The following is a 25,013-nucleotide window of genomic DNA, read 5'->3' on the forward strand; positions in this document are numbered from 1 at the left end:
TTAGGGACTACAATTAGTCCAAGGTCATTCAAGGTCAAGGACAGAAAAAACGTATAAAACTAAAATATGGAAGCAGAATACGTTTATCACGGTTGAGACTTGTAGGAAATAGTAAACATACTATGGTCGTAGTTAAAGTAAACATACTAAGTTCCTTCAATGTTATTCAGCATTCTTATTTACTATCAGTATGTTTCCAAACGCGATTCCGCTATGTTATATTCGATGACTGAAAAGTGTGATATGATCACGATTTACTGTGAATGTAGAAAAAATGCAGGCCCGATTACTTTATGAAGAAAGGTACCCCAAGTGAAACACTCCTTCTAGACATACTTTCACTAATACGTACAGGTTGTTTCGAAGTACTGGAAGTGTACATGCAAGACAGTACAAACGGAAGAATCCCACGACTAATCAAGACAATGAAATTAATATTTTAGCAGCTATAGCTGTCAATCCTCACGTGAGTACGAGAAAAATTGCCCGGGAAGCAGGCATAAGTCAAAGTAGCGTAATACGAATTCTGGCCCGACATAAATTTCATCCGTTCCACATATCGCTCCATCAAGAACTGCACGGGAATGATTTTCAAAATAGAATTAACTTTTGTCAATGGGAATTGCTTCAAAATCATTCATTTTTTTCTAATGTCTTGTTTACGGACGAAGCAACATTTACTAATCATGGCTCAATTAATCTACGGAACGCCCATTATTGGTCTGTGGATAATCCGCACTGGCTGCGAGAAATTGATCATCAAAGACAATGGAGCGTAAACGTGTGGTGTGGTATTTTGAACGACAAAGTAATTGGACCATATTTCGTTAACGGAATGATGACGGGACGGAAATACGCTCAATTTTTGCAAGAAGATCTGCCAATTTTGTTAGAAGATGTCCCTTTACAAAATCGCTATGATATGTGGTACCAACATGACGGTTGTCCTCCTGCTCATTACGCACGAGTAGCAAGAGAAACGTTGGATTCTCGATATCCAAACCGATGGATTGGACGAGGCGGAACAGTTTCATGGCCAGCACGTTCGCCTGATTTAAATCCACTGGATTTCTTTTTATGGGGCCTGCTAAAAGAGACCGTGTACACGGATGCTCCAACAACAGTTGAAGATATGCGTCAGTGTCTCATCACAGCATGTACGAATATCACGTCGGATACACTTATCAGAGTTCAACATTCCTTCAGAGCTCGTTTACAACAATGTATCGACGCAGACGGCCATCATTTCGAACATTTATAAAATACAGGTATTCTGCTTCCATATTTTAGTTTTATACGTTTTTTCTGTATCTTTAGAAACAACAAAGATATTTGAGGTGCTAACGTTTGGTGACTCACCCTGTATATTAACTAATTTAAATGAAAGGAATTTAATATTTCTTCTCTAATATTCCAATTATTATAGTAATTGGCACCCCCACAATAATTGGATCGCTTACATTTCCCTCTCGTTCTGGTACTAACTTCTTATTTCGAAGTAAACATCGTCGTCTTATGTCGGATTAAAGCTGTGTATCGATTTTGTACGGAGCTTCTGTATGTACGAATTCATTATACTTTAATTCAACTGTCCAACAAATTGTAACCTGTTTATCACATTTTTATAATTGGTAGCTAACTCCGATAGAGCTTGACATGTTCATGTCGGCATGTATAAATATGGTTCTCTACTCTTAATCGTTTAACAATCATTTTTATGCATACATTTTGTTAACTTTGTTTCGAATTTATTAATTTTATTGTTAAATTTAATTTTTGTGAATAATTACCATTACATGTGCATTAGTAACCAAATTCAAATTTTTGTAAAAAATTTTGCCATGTACCGCACTCTCTCTAGAGTGCCAAAAAGCGAAAAATATTACATTAATTGTAGATGAGTGTTGCAATAATAATTCTGTATAATGGAAAGTGCTCACCAAGGTATAAGCATTCTTTTTACATTTTATAAAGTAAATTTATTTTTTGTATAAATTTTCAACGGTGGTTTTATTTATTACTTGCATATAGAACTTCAAATTAACATATAACAAAAACGGCAAAATATATCTCCTGGGATTCTTACATATTCGGATATATTACTTGTTATAGTTTAAGAATTTTATAGTTTTATTTGCAACTAACTGCTACACTTGTTAGTATTAGTGCACATAATATTGTTTTACAAACAGCAAAGATATCGTTAACGTTGAAAACTAGTGTTTTTGTTAATTTTAATGATTTTCGTATAAAAGAAATTGTTGATGTAGTTATAAAATATGTTGAACAATATCAGAAAATTTAATGAAAGTGTCTTGCTCGCTTTAAAAACTGTTTATACATATAATGTTATACTAAATATTTCCATTGTAATAAATAAAAGTTAAAAATTTGATTTTCTTAAAAATTACATTTCTCATAAACTAAGATGAATATCGGTGATTTCAGATTCGTATTCAGCGCATTAAATATTACTGCAATAATCATTCACCATTTATTGCGCTTTACTATTTTTGCTGTAGAAAATGTCGAGGATTGCAAATATTTTCGTTTATAAGTTCAAAGGTTCCTATGTATAATCCTCTGTATTTAGAGCAACCTAAATGTGAACGTAAAAATACTCTCTCTCATAAATTGTTTCGCATATAGAAAACCGATTGTACCTTCAAAACCGGCACAATAGGTCCAGAAGCTGAATGAATATAGGTTTGTGACAGAACCAGATACTTTAATTGTATAACAGTCATATTAACAATTATTTTCGGTATCGATTCAATCATTCAAACACAACATAAATTGCGTAACGACAAATATTAGATTAGGATTGTAAATTTGCCTTCAAATAATTAAATCCTTCAATAATGCTTCCGCTTCCGAAGTATGATCTGTACCCATTATTTTGTACCAAGGTACACTTTTTGTAGACAATTCAAATATTTGTAATAGACGATTTGAAGTTAAGGCGCTTATCATAAAAGATGGTGGTTCAATGGAGCAATTACCGAAGTAGCTAAAAGTTTTGAATATTTGTAAGATCAGTCAGCTAAAGCTAAGAAATGGATATAAGGAACTTTTTAAATAGACTGAAAAATGTCAGTGAAAGTATACGATAGTCGCAATAAATGAAATTTTTTGAATTTACTACCCAGGTAGCCAAATGCTGTTTCAAGCAAATTTAGCGCAATGTTTGCACCACACTTTGCGAGCAAAAGAGTTGCCCATTTGGTTCCAAACCCTGCTTGGAGCAGAATTTAGTCCCCATTTTATATGAATCTGGCACCCAAATTTGTCGACAAATTCCTAGTCAAATTTGGAGACAGATGGATCGCAAATTGAGTGCAAAGTTTGCATGCCTGTTTGCAGGCCCTCGTTGTAGAGGGCAGGTCCGTCGCACTAAGAGGGAATCTAATCTTGTTCTGAAAGTAAATATCGGCATGGAATTTTGACTGCAGACTTTGTACTCAAGTACGGAAATTCCTAATGCGGAAATATATGGATAGGAATTTGGAGACAAATTTTGGTGCCAAATTCAAAGCAAATTGTTTACTGGGTATTTATTAATAATGCAAAAATTACGTTTCATTTACTGTATTACATGCCTACCTTTGGTCCAGTTATTCCATGAACTCCATCATAACCTGCTTCACCTTTCATTCCCTGCAAACCATTGAAACCGTCGACAGCTAAACCAGGTTCACCGGGTAAACCAGGTCGACCATCCATGCCAGGATATCCGGGGGCTCCAATTTCTCCCATGAAACCATGTTCACCAAGTTCACCTTGCGGTCCACTAAACGAATTTTCTCCCGGGAGACCATCAGGTCCATCTAGACCTCTGTCTCCAGGTACACCTTTAAATCCAGGGAAACCTATGGCGCCGGGAAGGCCAGGGAATCCAGCGTCCCCTAGTTCTCCTTTAAGACCCGGCAGACCCGGAGGACCTTCTTCTGCACCAGGCCAGCCTGGTGCACCGGCGTCACCGACTTCTCCAACGTCACCATCTTCTCCTAGAGGACCAGGTGGACCCGGTGGACCGTCCCTTCCTAAATAACCCATTGGCCCATCGTCACCGTCGTTGCCTCTGCGTCCAATCATACCGAGTTCTCCTTTCAAACCCTTCATTCCGTCAAATCCGGGTGGACCGTCGGGACCTAAATGTAATGAAGCAATTCAGAAAATCATAAAAATTTTAAACATTTAAACTAGAAGAAAAATCATAACCATTTGCGTTCGCACCTGGGATACTGTTTTCTACACACATGTTTCTCGTTATTTTTATACTGTTCATGTATGTAGTATTGGTTAATAAATCTTGGCAACCCAGTTAGCCAAATGCTGTTTCTAGCAAATTTAGCGCAATGTTTGCACCACACTTTGCGAGCAAAAGACTTGCCCATTTAGTACCAAACCCTGATTGGAGCAGAATTTGGTCCCCATTTTATATGAATTTGGCACCAAAATTTGTCGGCAAATTCCTAGTCAAATTCGGAGACAGATGGATCTCAAATTGAGTGCAAGGTCTGCAAGCAAAATTCCATGCCACATTGGGGCCAAACCTTGGCTTCGTACAGCCCTCGTTATAGAGGGCAGGTCCGTTGCACTAAGAGCGGACGTAACCTTGTTCGCAAAAGCGGTACGTAAACACCACAATGTGCCGTGAAAGGCAAAGGGCCGTAAAAAATGTGTTATACAAAATAAAATATGTGTATAAATTATAAATATATTATACTCCGATTTTGCCCGATATTTACTTTCAGAACAAGGTTGGGTTCCTTCTTAGTGCGACCGACCTGCCATCTATAACGAAGCTGAACGAAGCCAAGGTTTGGCTTCAATTCGCATGGAATTTTGGCTGCAGACTTTGCACTCAAATACCGAGCCTAATGCGGAAACATATGCATATGAATTTGGAGACAAATTTTGCTGCAAAAGTCAAAGCAAATTGTTTACTGGGAATGTCTTTTCAGAAGTACGTACACTTGTATTACTTTTACTACCTCTATCTGTGAAACGTACAGGGTAATTCAGGTAACAAAAGTTTCCTACTGTTTGGTCTATGAAAAGATGATTGAAACGAAAGTTGTATGGATTCAGAAGTACCATATAATGTAATAATTAGTTTCTTTTATTTTTTTTTATCGAGATATAAAGATCACCTTGAGTTTTTTTCTATTGTGAGCGGTAAATTTTAATCTTACGGTTGAAAAGAGAATTTAATCCAAAGTAAAATACTCTAAGGGTAACTGGGGTGAAAAACAAATTGTTAGTGAGATATTCTTTATAAATGATTTGTAATGCAAAAATTTGCCAAAATGTTCTGCATAATTAAGAGATTTGCGTAGTCGATCGATAAGTGCAAGGGATACACGTTGAATTGTTTTTTCTTTTCTTTATAGCATAAATAAAGATCTTTTGAACAGCATTTCCTTCTGCAAACTTAGCTCACGCAGCAATAATTTCACTGTATTACACTGTACAACATCGTTGCTTATAATTAAAATTTTCCTTTTTCCAATGTGATTTGAATTAGCTCATGTTAAAGGTTATCATATTTTTTATGGGATGTGTATTTCAGAAAAATAGTAAACCATGATTAGTAGTAATCCACGACAGCAATAAACGATCAACGAATACGTATCGCTCGATTCACATATGCCCATCGATAACAGTGAGAATTGTCACGTTAATAAATTGCCAATGCTGATGAAATGGTCCCATTCAGCTAAATTCCGCAATCATGGCGAAAAATTAGTGCAACACGACCGTGGTTGATCTACCCATCTGTTTCCACAACCTAGCGCCATATTGGCAGCCGAGCCTGCTAGCCGCAGATTTTTATCAGATGCCACCACCTAGCTACTATTTTAAATGAGCTCTAGGTTTAAAGAGGACTAAAAGCGACTATCATAATTAGAATATCTATTATAATTACATGTATTATAATCTATTATAATTATAATACATTATAATACATTAATTATAATTTTAATACATTTCTGTTTTTTCTATGAACTAATGAAAAATAGTCGCTTTTAGTGCTCTTTAAACATTTGAATGTATAATTGTACATGCGCGCCCTCTATCGTTGCAATTGACGTGGCAGAAGTTGCAGATACTAAAATCGTCGCTAGATGGCGTAACAGATATGTGATATAGGGGGCGCTGTACCAACTGTCCGCTGCAAATCTGCTGCCTGTATCTCGTAGCAGACTCTGCTGATTTTCTGTCTTTGTCAGGTTTGGCTGACTGGGATGACTTTGATCGTGTTAATTGCTTCATGCGTTTTAGAAATGGTTTGCAAAACTAAGTAATTATCAACTTTTCACTACGTGGTTAAAGAAAAATGATTCGTATAGACTCTGTTTCTCTATAAATGTAAACAAGCCAAACTAATTACAAACCATTAATCTTAAAAAATTAACTGTCTTAACTATAATCTATTCGTACAAACCAAACGTTTCGACAATATAAAAAGTGTCTCTGAAATAATGCCTCCACTCTCTAAATTGTGTATTTTCTTCAAGCTGTTGAATGAAAAGTTATCTTATCATTCATACATGTTGTCGCTTTTCAGAAATTGTTCATCTTCTTCTTCATTCAGTCAATCATTTTTTCAATTTATTGTGTCATAGCGTGTACACACACCCAGTCGGCCAAACCCGCCATGGCAAGAATATCAACAGAGTCTGCTAGGCGACGCAGGTATCAGATTTGCAGCGGACGGTTGGTACAGCGCCCCCTACACCATATCTGTTGCACCTTCTAGCGACGATTTTAGTGACTGCAACTCCTGTCATTCCAATTACAACGATAAAGGGCGCGTATATACAATTATACATTTAACTAAAAGCGACTGTTTTTCATTACTTTATAGGAAAAACAGAAATGTATTTATTCAGATTTTTAGTAATTTTTACCACAATATATGTATTGTAATTACAATAGTCGCTTTTAGTCCTCTTTAAGCCTAGAGCTCGCTTAAATGTATAATTGTATATGCGCGCTAGATGATGGCATCATCATCTAGTTCAGAGTCACTGAAATCGGCGCTAGATGATGGCATATCGCGCCTGATGATGGATATTGCGCTATGTTGTGTAAACAGATGGATACGGGGTTGATCCGCTAGTCTCCGACCAGTCTAACGGAAATTTGTTTCCTGGATACATTTATCAAAACTATTATGCATATTGACATTACGACACAATAATTACTATGTCAATTTCATATATTTTATGTTATCACTTTTGAGAGCATTTTGAAGTTGAATAATCACCCAATGAAAGGTTAATTTTCAGAAATTAGACATTTTAGATAAAAGTCACGTACCTCGAATACCAACTTCTCCAATTCTTCCAGGCATTCCAGGTTGGCCAGGTATGCCAGGGAATCCGCGAGGACCCTGCACACTGTCACCTCGTTGACCCTTGGCGCCCTATTGATCGATTTTGTCCGTTAAATTCAATGACCAAACGCTTCACAGATTTTTTGTTCGTTTCTATTCGCAAGCGTGTAGTATTACCTGAAGGCCAGGTAAACCGGCCATACCAGGAGCTCCTTTGCTACCTCTGACACCTTTGGACCCGTCCAACCCGGATCTCCCTCGTAAGCCCATTGGTCCAGCATCACCGATGTCTCCCTTCTCACCCCATAAACCTTTTTCTCCAATGTCACCATATGTCTGATTTGAACCTGGCTCACCTCGCTCACCTTTGTTACCTACGCGACCCTGAAACGCAAATCGGAATAATTATATTGAGTAAGACACAGTGAAGGACGAAGATAGTCGTACCTTTCGTATATTGTACACACTTTTTAATATATAATTAATAATCTAAATAATTAATAATTTAAAGATAATCTATGTAAATTATCTAAACGATCTCCGTTATTGTTAGAAACATAAATTTTTATTCGTAAAAATTTAATGGTATTCAGAAGATTATAATATATAAGTTATTTGTTGTAAGTGCTAACACTAACCTAATGCACTATAATAGCTTGTCACTGATATGTTACAGCCCGTTCCGATACCATACAATTTTGTATCTAAAGATTTTTTGTATCCTTAATAACAACGATGATAATTAAGATGAACTAAGTCATTTCTTCCGTTTGTATACAACGCGGCAGAACAGGTAATATAAATGAATTTCTTAAAATAATCTAATTCTAACAATCTAATATTTTTTTGTGTTTCCATCATATTTATACTGTTGATTAAATTGAACTCCACATGAACCTACCCAATAATAATAAGTAAATTGAACCAACGTTTGAACAACATGACCGCGGTTTGTCTACCCATCCGTTTCCGCAATTAAGCGCAATATTGGAAGCAGAGCCTGCTAGCAGCAGATTTTTATTAGATGCCACCATCTAACGACGATTTTAGTGACTCGCTAGTTTATCTGCAATTTCTACACTTTCCATTTCTACAATAGAGGGCGCTCTAGGTTTAAAGAAGACTAAATGCGACTATTTTAATTATAATACATTATAATACATTAATTATAATTTAAATACATTTCTGTTTTTTCTATAAAGGGATGAAAAATAGTCGCGTTTAGCGCGCGTCCTCTATCGTTGTAACTGAAATGGCAGGAGTTGCAGTTACTAAACTCGTCGCTAGATGATTTAATGGTGTGGAGGCGCTGGACTAACCGTCTAAACTCGATCCGTAACCGCAAACTTACTGCCTATATCTCCTAGCAGACGTTGCTGATTTCTGCCATTCCCTGGTTAGACTGACTGGGTATTTTTATGAAAATATGTTTACAACATTTTCATTCATGAATTAATTTGAATTCCCTCTTTGCATAATACCTTTTTACACATAATTTCATAATTTATCCAAAATATTAGACATTCCATTAAAAAAACTGAAGGTGTCCTTCATATCTCGATAAAAAAGCAAAGTAATAAAAAACAGATTAGAGCACTGTATGTCCCCCAGAAAACTGTGCAACTTTTGTTTGAAACATTTTTTCGTACAACAAATAACTTACAAGTTATTTGAGATCGTCACGTTACTAGACTCACCCTGTATATGATAATTTGAACTATTTAAAAAATGAAATCTCTAACTTAAAAGACCGGCGTTGGACATATATCCGGTGAAGTGACTTTCCAGGAATTTATTCTTACGGTATCAGTAAGAATAAGAAATAGGTCGTGCGAGAAAAAGACTAAAATAAGTCGGCTCGTATCAAAGTGGGTCATCGTATCAAAGTTAACGCTTCCAATGAGGGGGGGGGGGACTCATGGCCATATATCCGGACAGAAATGTGGTCGTGTATGCGGACATCCCCACATTTTACACCGTAGTTGTACAGTATTTTTACGATCTCCAATTTTATACACAAAAATTTAATTTGCGAAAAAAAGGATTGTTTTTTATTAATTGAACAAATAAGGCTTTTACAGTTTGTGTACGTTCAATTTTGTGAGTAACTGTAGATAGTAGTAATGCCACATTATTTTTGCTGTATAAAATCATTAATTTCAATCTTAAGTTTACTTGTAATAAATCTTGTAGATAAGTCGATTATCTAAATGACTATAATAATTTTTCAATGACACGATTCTGAAACTGCGGCTTTAGATCTTTTAAATAGTATGGTATAAATTTGTTTCGATTAGGGATTATGTACTCAGCATTATTATTTATCATAATATAATTCGTGATCAATTTTCATATTCTATGCACTTACCGGAAAACCTACGGGTCCTTCATTTCCTGGAGTACCAGGGGCGCCACGTAATCCTTGATCTCCCGGCATTCCTGGGTATCCCTTCAATCCGACGGGACCTTGGCGCGCTATACCCGGAGATCCAGGTATTCCTGGTGCACCTGGATATCCTTCATCACCAGGACGCCCTTGAGCACCTTTTGCACCATCATCTCCTACAAAAATTTATGTTCATTGTTAAGTTCTACGAACCACTCTTCCAGTTCTTTGAATTTTGACAAAGCAATTTTTTCATACTTTTATAATTAACCACACGGTAGAAAACTGTGTCAATTGTAACTTGCATCGTTTTATCAGAGTTAGAGACACGTTTTACATATTCTTCTCCACGAAGATGTATTGTAAGAAGAAGAAGTACAAGTACAGTTTTTTTCTCGATATATGTCCCAAATATCTAGCCGATTAAAGTCCCAGAACTATCCCCACTGCCGCGAGGTGTACGCCGTGAGGGACTAAGAGGCTGGGACTGGCTTCGGGCGCCGAGGAGTGTAAACATAATATGGGTCGGGCATATCGGTGTGAGACGAGCAGACCATTACTAATTCAACAACAAAACTTCTTTATTCTTCATTATTTTTTATGGGACTTTCACCAACGTATTCGTGGCATTTTTCTAACGAAAATGATACCAAATATGATATAATTCCGATTATATTTAATTGTGTAATGAACGATTCAAGTTTTCGGACGCAAAGAAGGACAGCGTATCGGAAAGAAAGGGACGCGAAGGGTCGGGAAAGATGAAAGACTGGCGTGAGCTCAGACCTTTAAATAAAAATTTAAACATTTTTATTACCAATTATTGTTTTATGAGACTTTCACCAATATATTTGTGGAATTTTTCTGATTAAAATGATGCCAAACACGATATCATTCGGATCATGTTTACACTAATTTTCCGTTAATACAATGATAATGGGAAGTAACTTTCATTAAACAAGTAAATGTCATCGGAATTATATCATATTTGGTATAATTTTTATAATTAGAAAATGCCACAAATATGTTGGTAAAAGTCCCATAAGAAAATAATGAAAAATAAAGAAGTTTTGTTACTGGATTATTAGTGGTCTCACATCGATACACCCGACCCGTATTATGTTCACAATCCTCGGCGACCGTGGCCATTCGAGCTCCGCTGTCCTTTTCTATTATGTGATCTTATTGTACATAAAAAGACCACAATTTTCGTAAGATACTTTTTTTTTTATCTGCGCACCAGTTTCGGAGATATTTAAAGAAAAGTAGAGCGAGTCATACTTATACCGCAAGAAAGTTTGTAATTTCTTTATAACTATAACAAATTTTTAAAATGTTCTCCGTTGTTTTATAAACAATAATACAGACTCTACATTCCTGTAAAATTCAGCAACGCAAATCGTTGACGCTTCCTGGTTGTGTTTTATAAACAACAGACTTTGTGTCTCCAGAAAAAGAAGTCGACTGGAGTTAGATCTGGTGATCTTAGTGGGAATCGATTGTTTAACCACTGGCGAACTGGTAACGTGTAATGCGTGGGAGAAAAGTTCCTCATTTAACAAAAAATTGCAGTTTTCATCTCTTTGGTTTTCAAGACTTTCTGTTATAAGTGGACCAATGATGTCGTTCAGTTTTAGATACAGATTGTCATTCAAATTCTCTTGGAAAAACAGAGGACCTATAATAGCATTTCTCTATTATAAGATGTGGATTTTCCTTACTCCAATAACGACAGTTATGACGATTTACAGCATCATTTAAGAAAAAAGTGCATTCGTCACTAAAACAAATGTTTTTAATTAGATTAGGAGTGACGTTGATCATATTTGTTAATTCCTCACAAAACTCAATCCGCCTGGCAAAGTCATCTTCCAATAACTCTTGATGCAACTGCATTTTATAAGGATGAAACTTGTTATGTTTAAGTAATTTGTGCACAGATTTCACTGATACAACAGTTACCATGGAAACTTATCGAATTGAACTAGTAGGATTCACAGTAAACTGTCCTATAATTTCGATTTGATCAGCTTCTTTTATGAATTTTGGCTGGTTTCTTTTTAAATTTATCACCGATCCTGTTTCCTTAAACTTTGCAAGTAATTGTAACAAGTACGTATGAGAAATATGTGTATCAGGATGTCTCTCATTAAACGTAGCAGTAGTTCGACGAGCACTCTCATCGGCTCCATAAATAAAAATTATTTCTACTCGTTCTTCTAAAGAATACTCCAGTTTATACAATTAATTGTACTACGATATAGTATCTCTTATTACGATGATTCACACTTGACTAATAGTGCAATTTTATATTGAAAGACAGACAACATAAACAAGAGATAAATAGAGGACAATTTTGTTTTCAAACGGTACGTGCTAGTACAACTAGAAAACATCAACGATTTGCGTCAAAGAATTTTACACAATAATATGCCTCGCTCTGCTTCTCTTTAAATATCTCCGAAACTAGTGCGCGGATAAAAAAGTGTTCTACGAAAATTGCTGGTCTTTTTACGTACAATAAGATCCCATAATAGAAGATATAGGTTTCCATATGAAAAAACAAAGTTGACCTTCAAATGACCTTGAAAACGCCACCCAAATAAAGAACTGATACTGTCCCCCTCTTTCCCTCTCGAAATCCTTGGACACGTGGTTTATACTTTTTTAATATCTTTCATGCTAGGGTACAATGTGGCATTTTTGATGTGCAAATAACAAACAATAAAATAAGTAATTTCAAGCTGATAATCTGGAAGATCTGCTTATCTTATTTTCCTATTTAATATAAGCGACAGCGTTTTCCGTAACTTCTCACCTGGAGCGCCAACTTCTCCTTTGAATCCTTTTTCTCCGTCGAGTTTTATATCGTGTTGCGAAGATTCTCCTGGTTCTCCTTTCCTTCCTCTTTCACCTTCCGCGCCTTTCATCCCCGGAAGACCGGCGATACCTGGATCTCCTCTCAATAATTCACGCGGTACCTGTGCGTCGTCACCTCGCTCACCAGGAATGCCATCTATTCCTGGAAGTCCGTCTCGACCAGAAGGTCCTGGAGGTCCATGATCACCCTACAAACAAAATAGGTATTACGAATATAGAAGTTACTCCAAATGAGACACCTTATAAGTATGTTGAGAAAGAAAAATAATATTATCATAGGATTGAATCTGGACAAGAAAGTCTCCGAATATTTTATACGAATTCTAAGAAATATATTGTAGAACGGACGATATTTCAGTCTGCCCACAGTTTTATTTATCAATTTTTTTGAACATATTTTTAACAGTACTTCTTGTAAACACGTTATCTAGCCTTTCTATCGTTCCTAATGTAACAGCTATTGTCTACTTTGATACTCTGGATCAAAATTCACCCGTGTACCGCCGTCGGAGGGGTTAAGAAAATATAAAGAGGGTCGCTTACGGAACTCCTATACTTTCTAGAAGAACAGTATTTGTTCAAACATATAGTTAATTACAAGCTAAAAATTCAGATAACTTTGGTTAACCTTTTCTCCCTTAGGTCCTGGTGGGCCTGTGTCACCAGTAAGACCGAATTCGCCTTTTGGGCCCCTTGGCCCTTCTGGACCAGGATAACCCTTTTCACCAATGTCGCCAATTAGTCCTTTTAATTGTCCTCGAGGCAGTATGATTTTTCCTCTTTCTCCTTTAGGTCCTTGAGATCCAGCGATTCCTGGTCTTCCACTATCGCCTTCCAATCCTGTTGGTCCCATAATACCAGGTTTTCCGTAAGCTCCTTTCCGTCCACGTGGTCCCGTCAATCCAGGAAACCCAGGCGCTCCAGGATAGCCGTTCAGTCCAGAGTCACCACGTTCACCCTTTTCACCAGGCAATCCTATGTAAATAACGACTATGTTATTATTTAGATGTACTCGTTACATTAACTGATCAAACTGGTGATTAAATTGTTAGATTAGATTTGAGCCACGGGGTGTCGTGAGCTGGATGACGCGCGCGGTGTCCTATTAGATTAGGCATTGTGGGGGGGAGACCTTTACTTCCCCCGGGGTGTCATTATTGGGGAGGGGGGGGCGACGAGTTGTTTTCGATACGAGTTCCTCGCCGTCTCCCGTTAGCTCAGGGACGTCACCGTGGTAGAGTTAGTGGGTATACTACTCTAGGGAGGAGTCCCACATATTCCCTTCTCTTTCCCCGGGGAGGGCGGGGAATTCGTAATGCAATTACCACCACGTAAAAAAAAGAAAGATTACATTTAAGAATAAACTATATTCGAAAGAGGACTCCATCATAATAGGCGCCTGCCTTGGGCCGTTTTCATAATACGTGATCGAAAGGCACATAAGTTCGATAGCTTATTGTCAATGAATCGCAGTTCCCGTCTTTCGAAAACAGACCACAGTAAGTAAGTAAGTACTTATTGTAGCACGCAACTTCGTTTATCGCTAATACCCTTATTCTCTTAATAACTTTTTTTATTAAACTTGGGTAAGGGACTCAATTACTAATAATTGGTCCAATTACATAATGAATATTTTTCGTTCAAATCAGTTAATCTCTTTTTTAAATATTCATTATAGTTTAAAAATAAGTATAATTAATATAGTCACAGTAATTGGGCACCTTACCCTATTTGTATGTAACTTGCTGTGGCCTACATTAACATTTAGAATTTTTCTATAAAAGCCCAATATCATTGGTTTCCGTCGTGCAATCAACTACTTCAGATAATTTTTCATCTCTCATTCATATTTTCGTTTATTGTTTTTTTTTGAATTGTAATAACTCGGGTATTATTGGTTTAGTAACAACTATTATTGCTGGTGGCATGATATTTTTTGTTAATCGATAAATAATATTAAACGTGATACAGAAGTATGCTAAAATAGAACAAAATAGAAAAATTGGTAAACGTTAGCAATATTCATATTTCATATTTACTGTAAGGAATGTTGAATATAGACCATTTATAGTGTGAGCAGAAGTATCGATCGAAAGACTGCAAACGTTTCAAAGCTTGAGCCATCTACTTCATTCAGTTGAATCATAAATATTCCGTTGTAGACACGGACAATGTAAAATACTAAATAAGTTAGAGAACGACAACAACAAATCTATTAAAATCGGATAGCTGTTGCTTACGAGAATAATGATTACCTCATAAAGATTAACGCAAGAATTTAAAAAAGAAAAATGGAAGATATTTATAACGTAGCTTCGTATTTGTACTTTATTTATATTCGTGTTGTACAAATTGAATTAAACCCAATCATAAATTTGGATCTTCTGGATTTAGTTCATCGATTTTAGTATGGTAACGTTATGAATTCACTGTAAATTCAATTTACAGTTATAACTGACTGATGTTTCTGCATAGAAATGCTATCATCATTAGTTGCGCTAGTAAACTGATATTGTCTCGTCAATCGCAAATGGAGCGAAACTGTAGGATAATGTATGTAACTCATCAGACACCAATTTTCAAAGCCATACTCGGAGAGCGGGATATCGTTGACAAGCATCTTGACAAATTTTCAGATAACTTTGATAATTAATTTTCATTATCGTTTATTTCTGTTGATCTTGTTAATCTGACGGTGTTGTTCGAATGTTTCCTAAATAATTTTCTAATAGCCCAAATATTTTGACATTACTCGTCGAAGGGATTATAATTTGCAATATTATTAATTACAGTCAAACCTGTTTTTGTGCGGTCCTTTTCTATGCGATTTTTTTTGTGCGATTTGTTTTGCGCGATTTTTTTTATGCGGTGTATGAACGTTAACGATGTTGGCATTATAACACCCTTGTAATGTTCTCATCACAACAAGATGCGCGTTTTGGATTACGACAAGTAGCATTGAATTTGTGCATTTTGAAAATTTCTCCATGTTTAAAATGAGAAATTACATTTTTTTAAATGTTTCCATGTGTAATTTAATTATTTATTTTGTTTGGGAAGCACTTTCACGCCATTTCCTAAATCTTTGACATATTTTCTAAGTGAGACTTTTTTTATGCGGTCCCTCTCCACCGCACAAAAACAGGTTTGACTGTATGTTATTGCAATTTGTGTGTTACACATCCGGTGTATTTTATTTTTCATTCATGTTCGAACGGCTGGTTCTTCTAATTTGAGAAGGCGACTTTGTTTGACTGTTGCTGAATTCGATATACATACCTGGTGTACAAACGCCACAATCGTCACCCTTCAAGCCTTTTGAACCTCTGAAACCTGGAGCACCGGGCCATCCGTCCGGACCTGGAAGTCCTGGTAATCCTGGCAGTCCACGTTCACCTTGAGGTCCTTGAATTCTAATACCTTTGCCAGGAAAACCTTTCGGACCTTTTCATCACAGAAAAAATCGTTATTATTATTATTATTAGTTGTAGTAATATTATTGTTACTATTACTACATTCAAAGTCTAAAATATTATACTTTAATATTTGCGCTCTAATTAGACTGCTATCATGCCAGTGTGTGTGTAACATCGTACATCAATTATTTTGAAAAATGTTACTTAAATTATTCATTTATAGTTCAAAAATTGATATTCGGATAAATATTTACTATTTAACAATAATGTACAGTAATTTTTAGAGAATTGGACAATTTTTAGACGATAATATCGATCATATCTTTTAATTTCTTTAAATTTGCTTACATTACGAAACGTATTTATACGTTTATACACTACCCTGGGCAGAAAATATTTGATTAAAATCGTCAGTATGAGCGAATTATTTGGACATACATTAAATACGAAGAATAGTAAAAATAAAATTGTATATACATACACGTATAAGAGAAATAGGGTGTAAAACTTGATGATATTTTAAAAAAATATTATTACAATTATGAATTCTTTTGCCTTTTTACTAAATATAAAATAATAAGCCTGTCTACATCTATGTGAAAATTATAGAGAAATTTAAAAAGCATAACAACGTACTAGAACACTTTTTAATATTTCTCACGGTGAAGATGACGATAGAGATCGTCAAAAGAATGTTTTGAATGGTTCGGGACGATTAAACTCTTCCTTAAATCAACGCTTAATATGCTCATTCTCTATATTGTGAAACAATAAACATGTTTATTTTTACATTAATGTTTTCTTTATAGATGACGGGTATTATCATTATTGTATTTGCCTTTATCGTTAATGGAAATATTTTCTATATTGGAAATATGAATAATTACAAACATATACACTACATCTGTTTGATTGAATAATTTTTGCCAGGGATAGTATTTAACATTTAATTTGATACCCGTTTCCTATTGTTAACATACGTTTCTTGAGTAACAAAAAAGAATACCCTTACATAAATATCGTTATGCTGTAACGTTGAGTCGTTACAGTTCTCGTTATTAAATTGGACAATTGTTGTAATCGTTCGATGGCAATGGAAATAAAGATGTTTAAAATAATCGTTACCAGCAGTGCCGGGGTCACCACGATCTCCAGCTGCTCCTAAGCGACCAGGTGTTCCATGTTTCCCGTCGAAACCTGGTGGTCCAATAATTGTTACACCGGGAAACCCTTTTGGTCCAATGTCTCCAGGGGGGCCAACCAAACCTGGAGGGCCCTGTGTGCCCATCTGTCCAGGTAGACCTATCGTAATACAAATTGAAACATTTTTGTAACATTTCGATACATTGCCAGCAGTTTACGTACAAGGACTATTCTTAAATACGTACCATCAGACCCCGGCTCTCCTTTCACTGAAGTCCCTTTTGGTCCTGGCGAACCAGGAGGACCGGCAGGTCCTGGAGGACCAGGTGGCCCAATGTAACCTACTTTACCTGGTAAACCTGGCGTTCCTGGCTGTCCCATTGGACCAGAAGGACCTAAATAAAAAGAAGTGATTGTTAAAAATATTTCAATTGTTTTTCTACATTTAGAAAAATCTATAAAAATGTTCCCGATCCGGTACTCGAATAAATGAGAACAAACCTAGATCCCCCTGAATTCCAATATTTCCTTCGATTATTTCGTCGAGTTCCGGTATATATTTTCCAGGTTCTCCGGCTGCTCCTTGTTTACCGGGAGCTCCTTGATTTCCTGCTTCTCCGGGCTCGCCCTAAAGATATTTGCAATGCTTCTAACTTTAGGGTAATTTATGATTTTCTTCGTTTAAGAAAAACAGATACTAAATAAACAGCTATTTTTCAGCATTCATAATTATGCAGAGGGGCGGGTATACATTTTTCATTTAGATTCTCCAGATACTAAGGAGTGTCATTTGATTTTGTTATTTGCATATAATAAATTTAGCATAATAAGATTTAAAAAAAGATAATATCAAAGAAACACGCGACAAACTGATCACATGAAGTGTATGTATACTAGTCGTGTAAAAATATATTAAAATTCTGTTTAAACAAAATTTTTGTTTTCATATGGATTATCGACTATAGTTAGTAACTTCGACTATAGTTACTTACGTCTGTTCCGACTGATCCTGAATTTCCAGCATAACCTGGAGCACCTTTCTCTCCCTTTTCGCCCGGAGGTCCAGTTGGACCGTCTACGCCCTGTTTTCCTCTCGGTCCGTCACCACCTTGCTCTCCTTTCATACCCTTAATACCCAGAAACCCTGGACGACCCTGCGTACAAATTTTACAATCAGTAAATGCACTTTGATGGCGTGTATGGAGCTCGAGGTCATTGGAGGTGGGACTGCTGAAACTCACTTATACCCCGTTTCGTTTATTGTGATCTGAAGATTTGATCTTCAATCAAATTCGACGATATTACTTACCCGAAGACCTTTAGCACCTAATTCTCCCCTCCGTCCGCGTTCACCATAGTCCCCGTGCATCCCTTTGTAGCCTTTAGATCCCTTCACCGGTGTGGACCCGGTTCTCTTGATGTATTCAGTTCTACTAGACGGCCCAGGATCACCCCTGTCTCCCTGTTCACCTGGCGCACCTTTCACGCCGTACACTGTATCACCAGGTTCACCTTGCATACCTGGTAAGCCGCGCTCGCCTGGATAACCCTAAGATGAAACGATTATTTTCACACATTTTGTATAGAGTCATCAAACAAAGGGTATAACAAAAGTGCCCCTAAACCAAATTAAATTTACAATAGGCCATTCGATAGCTTATCCAAAGAAAATATTTTATGCCCATTTTCAACCCTATATGTCGACATGGGGATTAGTAATAGGGTAACAAAGAAAATCAGGTTTTTCCGTAATTTCTCTTATCCTCTTCAGTTCAAAATTCTGAAAAAAATCAGGCATATTTCAACTATTAGAATGCATGTCTATGAATTTTTTAAGAATTTTTAGCTTCGAAACTGAATCTTAAAAAATATAAAATTTTTGAAATGCCGATTTCTGGTAGAAGTTATGATATACTATGTTCATATGTTTACAGTTTTAGCATCTCGTTATGGTTGTTAACATATAATTTTTTTAGATTTTTCAAAGTGGAGTCACATAGCTAAAAAAATTAAAAACCGCTATTTTTTACCTTTTTTATGCCAATAATGAAATTTGAATCGTTTCCAATCCAAGATTGTATTAATGCTTTTCTACTACTTAGAACTTTTGGCATGTTTTTTGAATGAAACATAATCGTCACATCCCCAAAGTTTGTCGCTTCTTAAACTGATTCAAATTGACGAAATAAATATAGCACATAAAAATGGCATATGCTGTTATTGCACAAACTTTTAAACTTATATATCTGCAACGCATATGCAATAATAGAAAATTGGAACAAAATTAAAAATAGGAAATACATTTCTAGAATATAGAAATGACGTTATTTTCAATCCAACTCCCACATATTTATCTTTTTTCCATAAAACTATGCATTTGTATATATATATATACACTGTCTAGTCATGAGTGAACAATTCAAAATTTTGAAAAAAATCAGGCATATTTCAGCTATTAGAATGCATGTCTGTATTTTTTCGGAATTTTTAGCTTCGAAACCGAATTTTAGAAGATAAAAAAGATTGAAATGATTAATAACGAAGTTTAATAATGAAGACGAAGCTAAGAAGTGGTTGAACGTTCCTGAAAAAATTCATAGATATGCATACTAATAGCTGAAATATTCCTGATTTTTTCCTGAATTTTCAATTTAAGAGTTCATAAACAATTTTGTCACCCCATTACTATCCTCGATGTCGACATTTAGGGTTGAAAATTGGCACAACGCATTTTCTTTGGATAAGCTATCGAATGACCCATTAATTTGGTTTAGGGGCACTTTTGACCTCCTTATCCGGCTATACCCTTTATTGAGTGTGTCTTAATGATACGCAATATAAGTTTCAGTGCTTAACAAGACCGCTTTTATTAGATTCTCTTACATTGCACATTAACTGAAGGCGTGATTCCCGAGATTTGTATTTGGGTATAGAAGTTCATTACTTGGTATAGCCTCCAGTGCAATTCTCCATTATTATTACTCTCCGTTATCGCACGCTTTTACTCTTGAGAATACAACGCTACGTGCCGAATTGAGAGAGTTCTACAACCAACTTTCAGCTTAACAATAAGAATTATTCGAAAACGCAGAAGTACTAAGTTAACCCGTAAATTCATGTCCTTTTTTTAAATTATATGCAGATTAACATATGATAAAATATTTCCTGAAATTAACGCTGCGAACAATGCCATCCCCAAAATCATCCTTATATTCACGGCAAAATTGTGAAGATCTCATGAGAATCTTTTTTTCGTAAATATTATTTGTTATAGTATTGAAATTAAAATTTTTTAGATCCATCAGAAAGTACAGTTAATATTAATTAATACTCCATGATGATGCATTTGAAAATCCAGTTTATGCTTTTTTTTCAACGTCAAGTGTGGTTTTGTTTTGCTACAATAAAAAATTATATCCACTATCACCGTAATATGTAAATATGCAACAACCGTTAAAATAAAATGCAGGATACAATGAGATTAGGGTAAGGGACCCAATTACTGTGGAGTACCAATTACTGTGCCTACAAGGTCATTCCACGCGAAATCGGACACTTTTTGGAATAGGTAATGTTTCGGATTTTGTTCAGATTTAAAAATGTTGTAGTCTCAAAGGATTTTTCAATATCTTAAAAATTGTTGATTTTATAGACGTGTAAAAAAGTGTCACCCTTTTTGCATTAAATGGCTCTTTTTTCTAGCATAGCTTCCCAGTCGCTGCAACATTCACTTAAATAATTCACTCAAACAATTTTAAATAATTTTTAATTTCATCAATTTTAAAGTCTCCGCTTTTTGAAATCTGGTCACAATTCTGGTAAAGGGGTCACTTGTGGCTATATCCTTATTCCTCTTCAAATTTTTAAAAAGGTCCTTTCTATGAATAAATCGCATTTGTTTAAAACAATTGCAAAATGAATGGTGAAAAATAAATTTTTTTTAAAAAGGAAACATTTTCAGTAGATACTCTTATGTTTTCACTATAAGCTTCTAAAAACCCATTTCCATGGGTTTGTTAGTTTTACTCCTATAATTTAATGAAAAGAGGGTGACACTTTTTCTTACACGTCTGTAAAATCAACAATTTTCTTAGGTCACTAAAGACTGCTACATATTAAAGTTTGAACAAAATCCGAAACAGAAGCTATTTCAAAAAGTGTCTGATTTCGCGTGGAGTGTCCCCATATTAATGACACATGTTTAAAGAAAAAGAGATGTTCAATTCATTTAGAGCACACTGGGCTGAATAAAAAAGCCTTTGTAAACATAGGTCAAAAGGTCAACATTTCAAATATGAACATTTTTGTTTGCTAGCATTATGATCAACTTACTTCCAACCAGACCTGGGCAAAATTTTGAGAAAAAATATTAAAAATTCTATTTTAAACAGTATAATTTAATGTGGTTCAAATAAAATACTATTGTACTTGAGATAGAACGAAAAATTTCGGCAAATAAAATATTTTTATTTTCATAAACAGATTCATAACAAAGTATTATGTGTAGCTTAATTACGAATATTTGTGTGCAACATGTTGATAAACAGACGACAATATCGTAATAACATTACACGCAACAAAATATCAGAAAAGTATAAGTTACTATCAACTATTTGAAATACTATTTTACACAGTCCTACAAAATAAGTCTCATTATTTTCAATATTTTCCAAATAAAATACTATTTTCAAATAATATTTCAAAAACTTTTTCTTATAAATAAAGTAATTTATTTGCATGATTATAGGTATGCTTTAAAAATAAAGTGAATTATTTACTATTTTCTATTTAAAATACTACTTTGCCCAGCACTGCTTCCAACGCATGCGATGCTTAGTTCAGTGTTAATAAATCGCATTCTGAATGTCCTCGTTCAAGTGCCGACAATAGATTTTATCTGGAATCAGTCAGTTGTATATCAAAGGAAAAAGGACACGTGGAAAATATTCTGTAAATATCAAAAGGCCAATAGTAAATGAATCATGAAGTTAGCAAACAAAAATGCTTATATCTCAGAAACGGTTGACCTGTCGACCTATGTTTACCAAGGTTTTCTTACTCAGCACAGTGTGTTCTATATACCACACAAATATTTTTTAACGCCCTGTATATATTACATATCTCTTTTCTTAATATTCATTATGCTTCAAAAATAAGTATAATTAATCTAGTGTCAGTAATTGGTACCCGCATAGTAATTGGTTTCCTTACCCTAAATGTCGCGACAGTAATAGCGTGATTCTACACCTCGGGATCGGTGGAAATCTGGAAAAGAAGTTGCCGTAAAATCGTTTGAAATTAAAGGTCAAGAAGTCGAAATGTATTTCTTATATCGTGGTCCATTCATCCTCGAGGGTCAACTTTTTTACAGGTATCTTGGGACGACACAAAAACGTTCTCTCGAAAAATAACGTCAAAGTGTTAACATTTCTTAAACTGATTTGTGGTGAAACTGACTTAAACAAAGTGTAGTCACCCACAAATGAAATTGTATTTATTGAAGACATTTTAGATAAGTATAACTATTTAAATATCTTAAAACAGAATTTTAAAAAAACCGCCACAAATGTGGGGATTGAATTCTATTAAGACAATGACCCAAAGCACAAGGCCCGAATTGTGCAGGAATTTTTACTGTACAATTGTGCAAAAGTACTGCAGCCCCCTCCTCAAACCCCTGACTCAAATTCCATTGAGAATTTGTGGGATTAATTGGACCGCAGAGTTGGCAAAACGACGATGCATAACAAAAAAGCATTGAAAAACAGGATAAAAGAAGAATAGCATAAAATTAGCAAATTATTTGAAAAAAATAATTAGTAAAATGCCAAATCGCCTAAGACAAGTTATCAAAAATGTAGAGTACCCAACAAAGTATTAACTAATTATACTGAAGGTATTATTTTTATTTTATAAAGTGCCCCAATATTTTTGTAACATAAAATTTTCTAGATTTTTCTTTTTTACTAAAGCAATTATAAATAAGAAACCAGCCGTTTTTTCGGGAATACATTATTTATACTGTATTTTAATATAATTCAACTCAGTTTTGTACATAATTGCATATCCATTCAAAATACAAAGTTAGAATTCAAAATTATATTGTTGGAACTAATGCGTAATTCCCAGTTATTTCGTCAATAGCATGTGACATATAGCTATAGCATACAGCTATTAATCGTAAAAAAGTAATGCACGAAAGCAAAGAAATAAAGAATCATGTAAAGAGGGCTGATAGAAGAATTACAAGAATAATGTAAGAAAACGTAATACTGTATCAGCTGTGTAACTGACGACGTAAATATAAACATACTGAGTATAAAACCAGTTTAAGAACTGTTAAAACTTTTACATAATTTTTTGAAAAAATGACCGAGCTTCGTTCCTTTAACGAAGTTGATCCTCGCGATAGATGGATCACGGTATAAGACAAAATGTTAACCTTCTAACCTTGAACTTCAAGGTGAAGAATCTGATTTCCGCCGATCTTTAGGTGTAGAATGACGCTATAGTGGTTGTGACATATAATTTCCTCGCACCTTGTACCAGTATCGCCAGATCATGACTCATGTCCCCACTCTAAGTTCCCCCTCTAACGCGCTATTCCCCACGCTTCTGTCGCGCATACTCGGATACTGGGAGATAAAGGGTAACATTTTCCCCTCAATTCGTGCTGCCTCCCCTCATCAGGCGACACTGGACATATATATTTTATATTGTATCGTTTCACTTTGAAATAAATGTTGTTGTCATATCTTTAAACTCTTGGTACAGATTACTTCGCTACTACATAACGAGTTTCTGTTAATATTACTTAATTACTAATATGTGCAGTCAAACCTGTTTTTGTGCGGTGGATAGGGACCGCATAAGAGAAACCGCACAAAAAAGAATGTTCAGAAACTTCATAAATAGCTGTAACAAATAATTTTTTAAGAATTTTTAAAGAAAATTTTTTTTATGCGTTGGAGAGGGACCGCATAAAAAAAGTCTCACTTAGAAAATATGTCAAAGATTTACGAAATAGCGAAAAAGTGCTTTCCAAACAAAATAAATAATTAAATTAAATTAATTTCTTATTTTAAACATGGAGAATTCAATACTACTCGTCGTAGTCCAAAACGTAAAGTTTTGTTACCATTAAGTCAGTGATAAGTTTTTGCAACGACGGTCGTTTGATCAACTGCTTGTAAACGTCACGATAGCCAGATATACACAATCGAAGTTCTTTTTGGAATTTCAAACTCCTATCGAAATAGTTATCTATTTTAAGAAAATGCTTTTAAAATTTGTTGCAAAGCTGGATCCCTGTAGGGGATCCCCATTACAATGGTGTTATAATGCCAACACCGTTGGTATTCATATACCGCATAAAAAAAAATCAAACAAAACAAATTGCCGCACAAAAACAGGTTTGACTGTATATAGTTGCAAAGTAGCTTCACATGATATTGGTCTTCGAGAAAAACTAAACACAGCGTAATACGAGAGTTTGGTTTATTCGGATCCGACATCTCGTCTGACAGAGGATCCAAATTCTATCCAATTTCTCATGTTTTTCAGGACTAATCGTAAGTGAAAGCTGCACGCATGTATTCATTAGTTTCGAGAATTGCCGATGCAGGGAGCAGAGGTTTCGTGTTTCCGAGAAGTTGCCAATCTTCTCTCTCGAGAGAGAAGACGACAGCTCGCGTTATCAGTGACAGTCGTGTCAGCGGATGCCAGCCAGAGGCGCTAGACGAATCGGATTTCAGCAGATGCTGGCTCGTTTCGTATTTAACGATTGACACGTGGCATCCTTTTCTCCAGCCGCTCCGTCCTATGTGATTTGAAAATTCTTTTG

General features: G+C 35.3%; 1 protein-coding gene across 1 annotated transcript in view; it reads right to left on the reverse strand.

Moving 5' to 3' along the window:
* Positions 1-25,013, reverse strand: part of LOC143360356 (uncharacterized) — a 141,467-nt gene that overhangs the window by 14,902 nt on the left and 101,552 nt on the right. The window contains exons 6-17 of the mRNA XM_076799111.1: positions 18,480-18,719; positions 18,163-18,324; positions 17,672-17,798; positions 17,416-17,565; positions 17,153-17,329; positions 15,891-16,055; positions 13,240-13,586; positions 12,550-12,799; positions 9,714-9,907; positions 7,523-7,729; positions 7,330-7,435; positions 3,604-4,151 (exon numbers count right to left, since the gene is read on the reverse strand). Of these exons, the coding sequence (XP_076655226.1) occupies positions 3,604-4,151; positions 7,330-7,435; positions 7,523-7,729; positions 9,714-9,907; positions 12,550-12,799; positions 13,240-13,586; positions 15,891-16,055; positions 17,153-17,329; positions 17,416-17,565; positions 17,672-17,798; positions 18,163-18,324; positions 18,480-18,719 (2,673 nt within the window). The remainder of the gene's footprint in view (positions 1-3,603; positions 4,152-7,329; positions 7,436-7,522; positions 7,730-9,713; positions 9,908-12,549; positions 12,800-13,239; positions 13,587-15,890; positions 16,056-17,152; positions 17,330-17,415; positions 17,566-17,671; positions 17,799-18,162; positions 18,325-18,479; positions 18,720-25,013) is intronic.

This window comes from Halictus rubicundus, chromosome 13 (genome assembly GCF_050948215.1).
Source record: "Halictus rubicundus isolate RS-2024b chromosome 13, iyHalRubi1_principal, whole genome shotgun sequence".
NCBI lineage: Eukaryota > Metazoa > Arthropoda > Insecta > Hymenoptera > Halictidae > Halictus > Halictus rubicundus.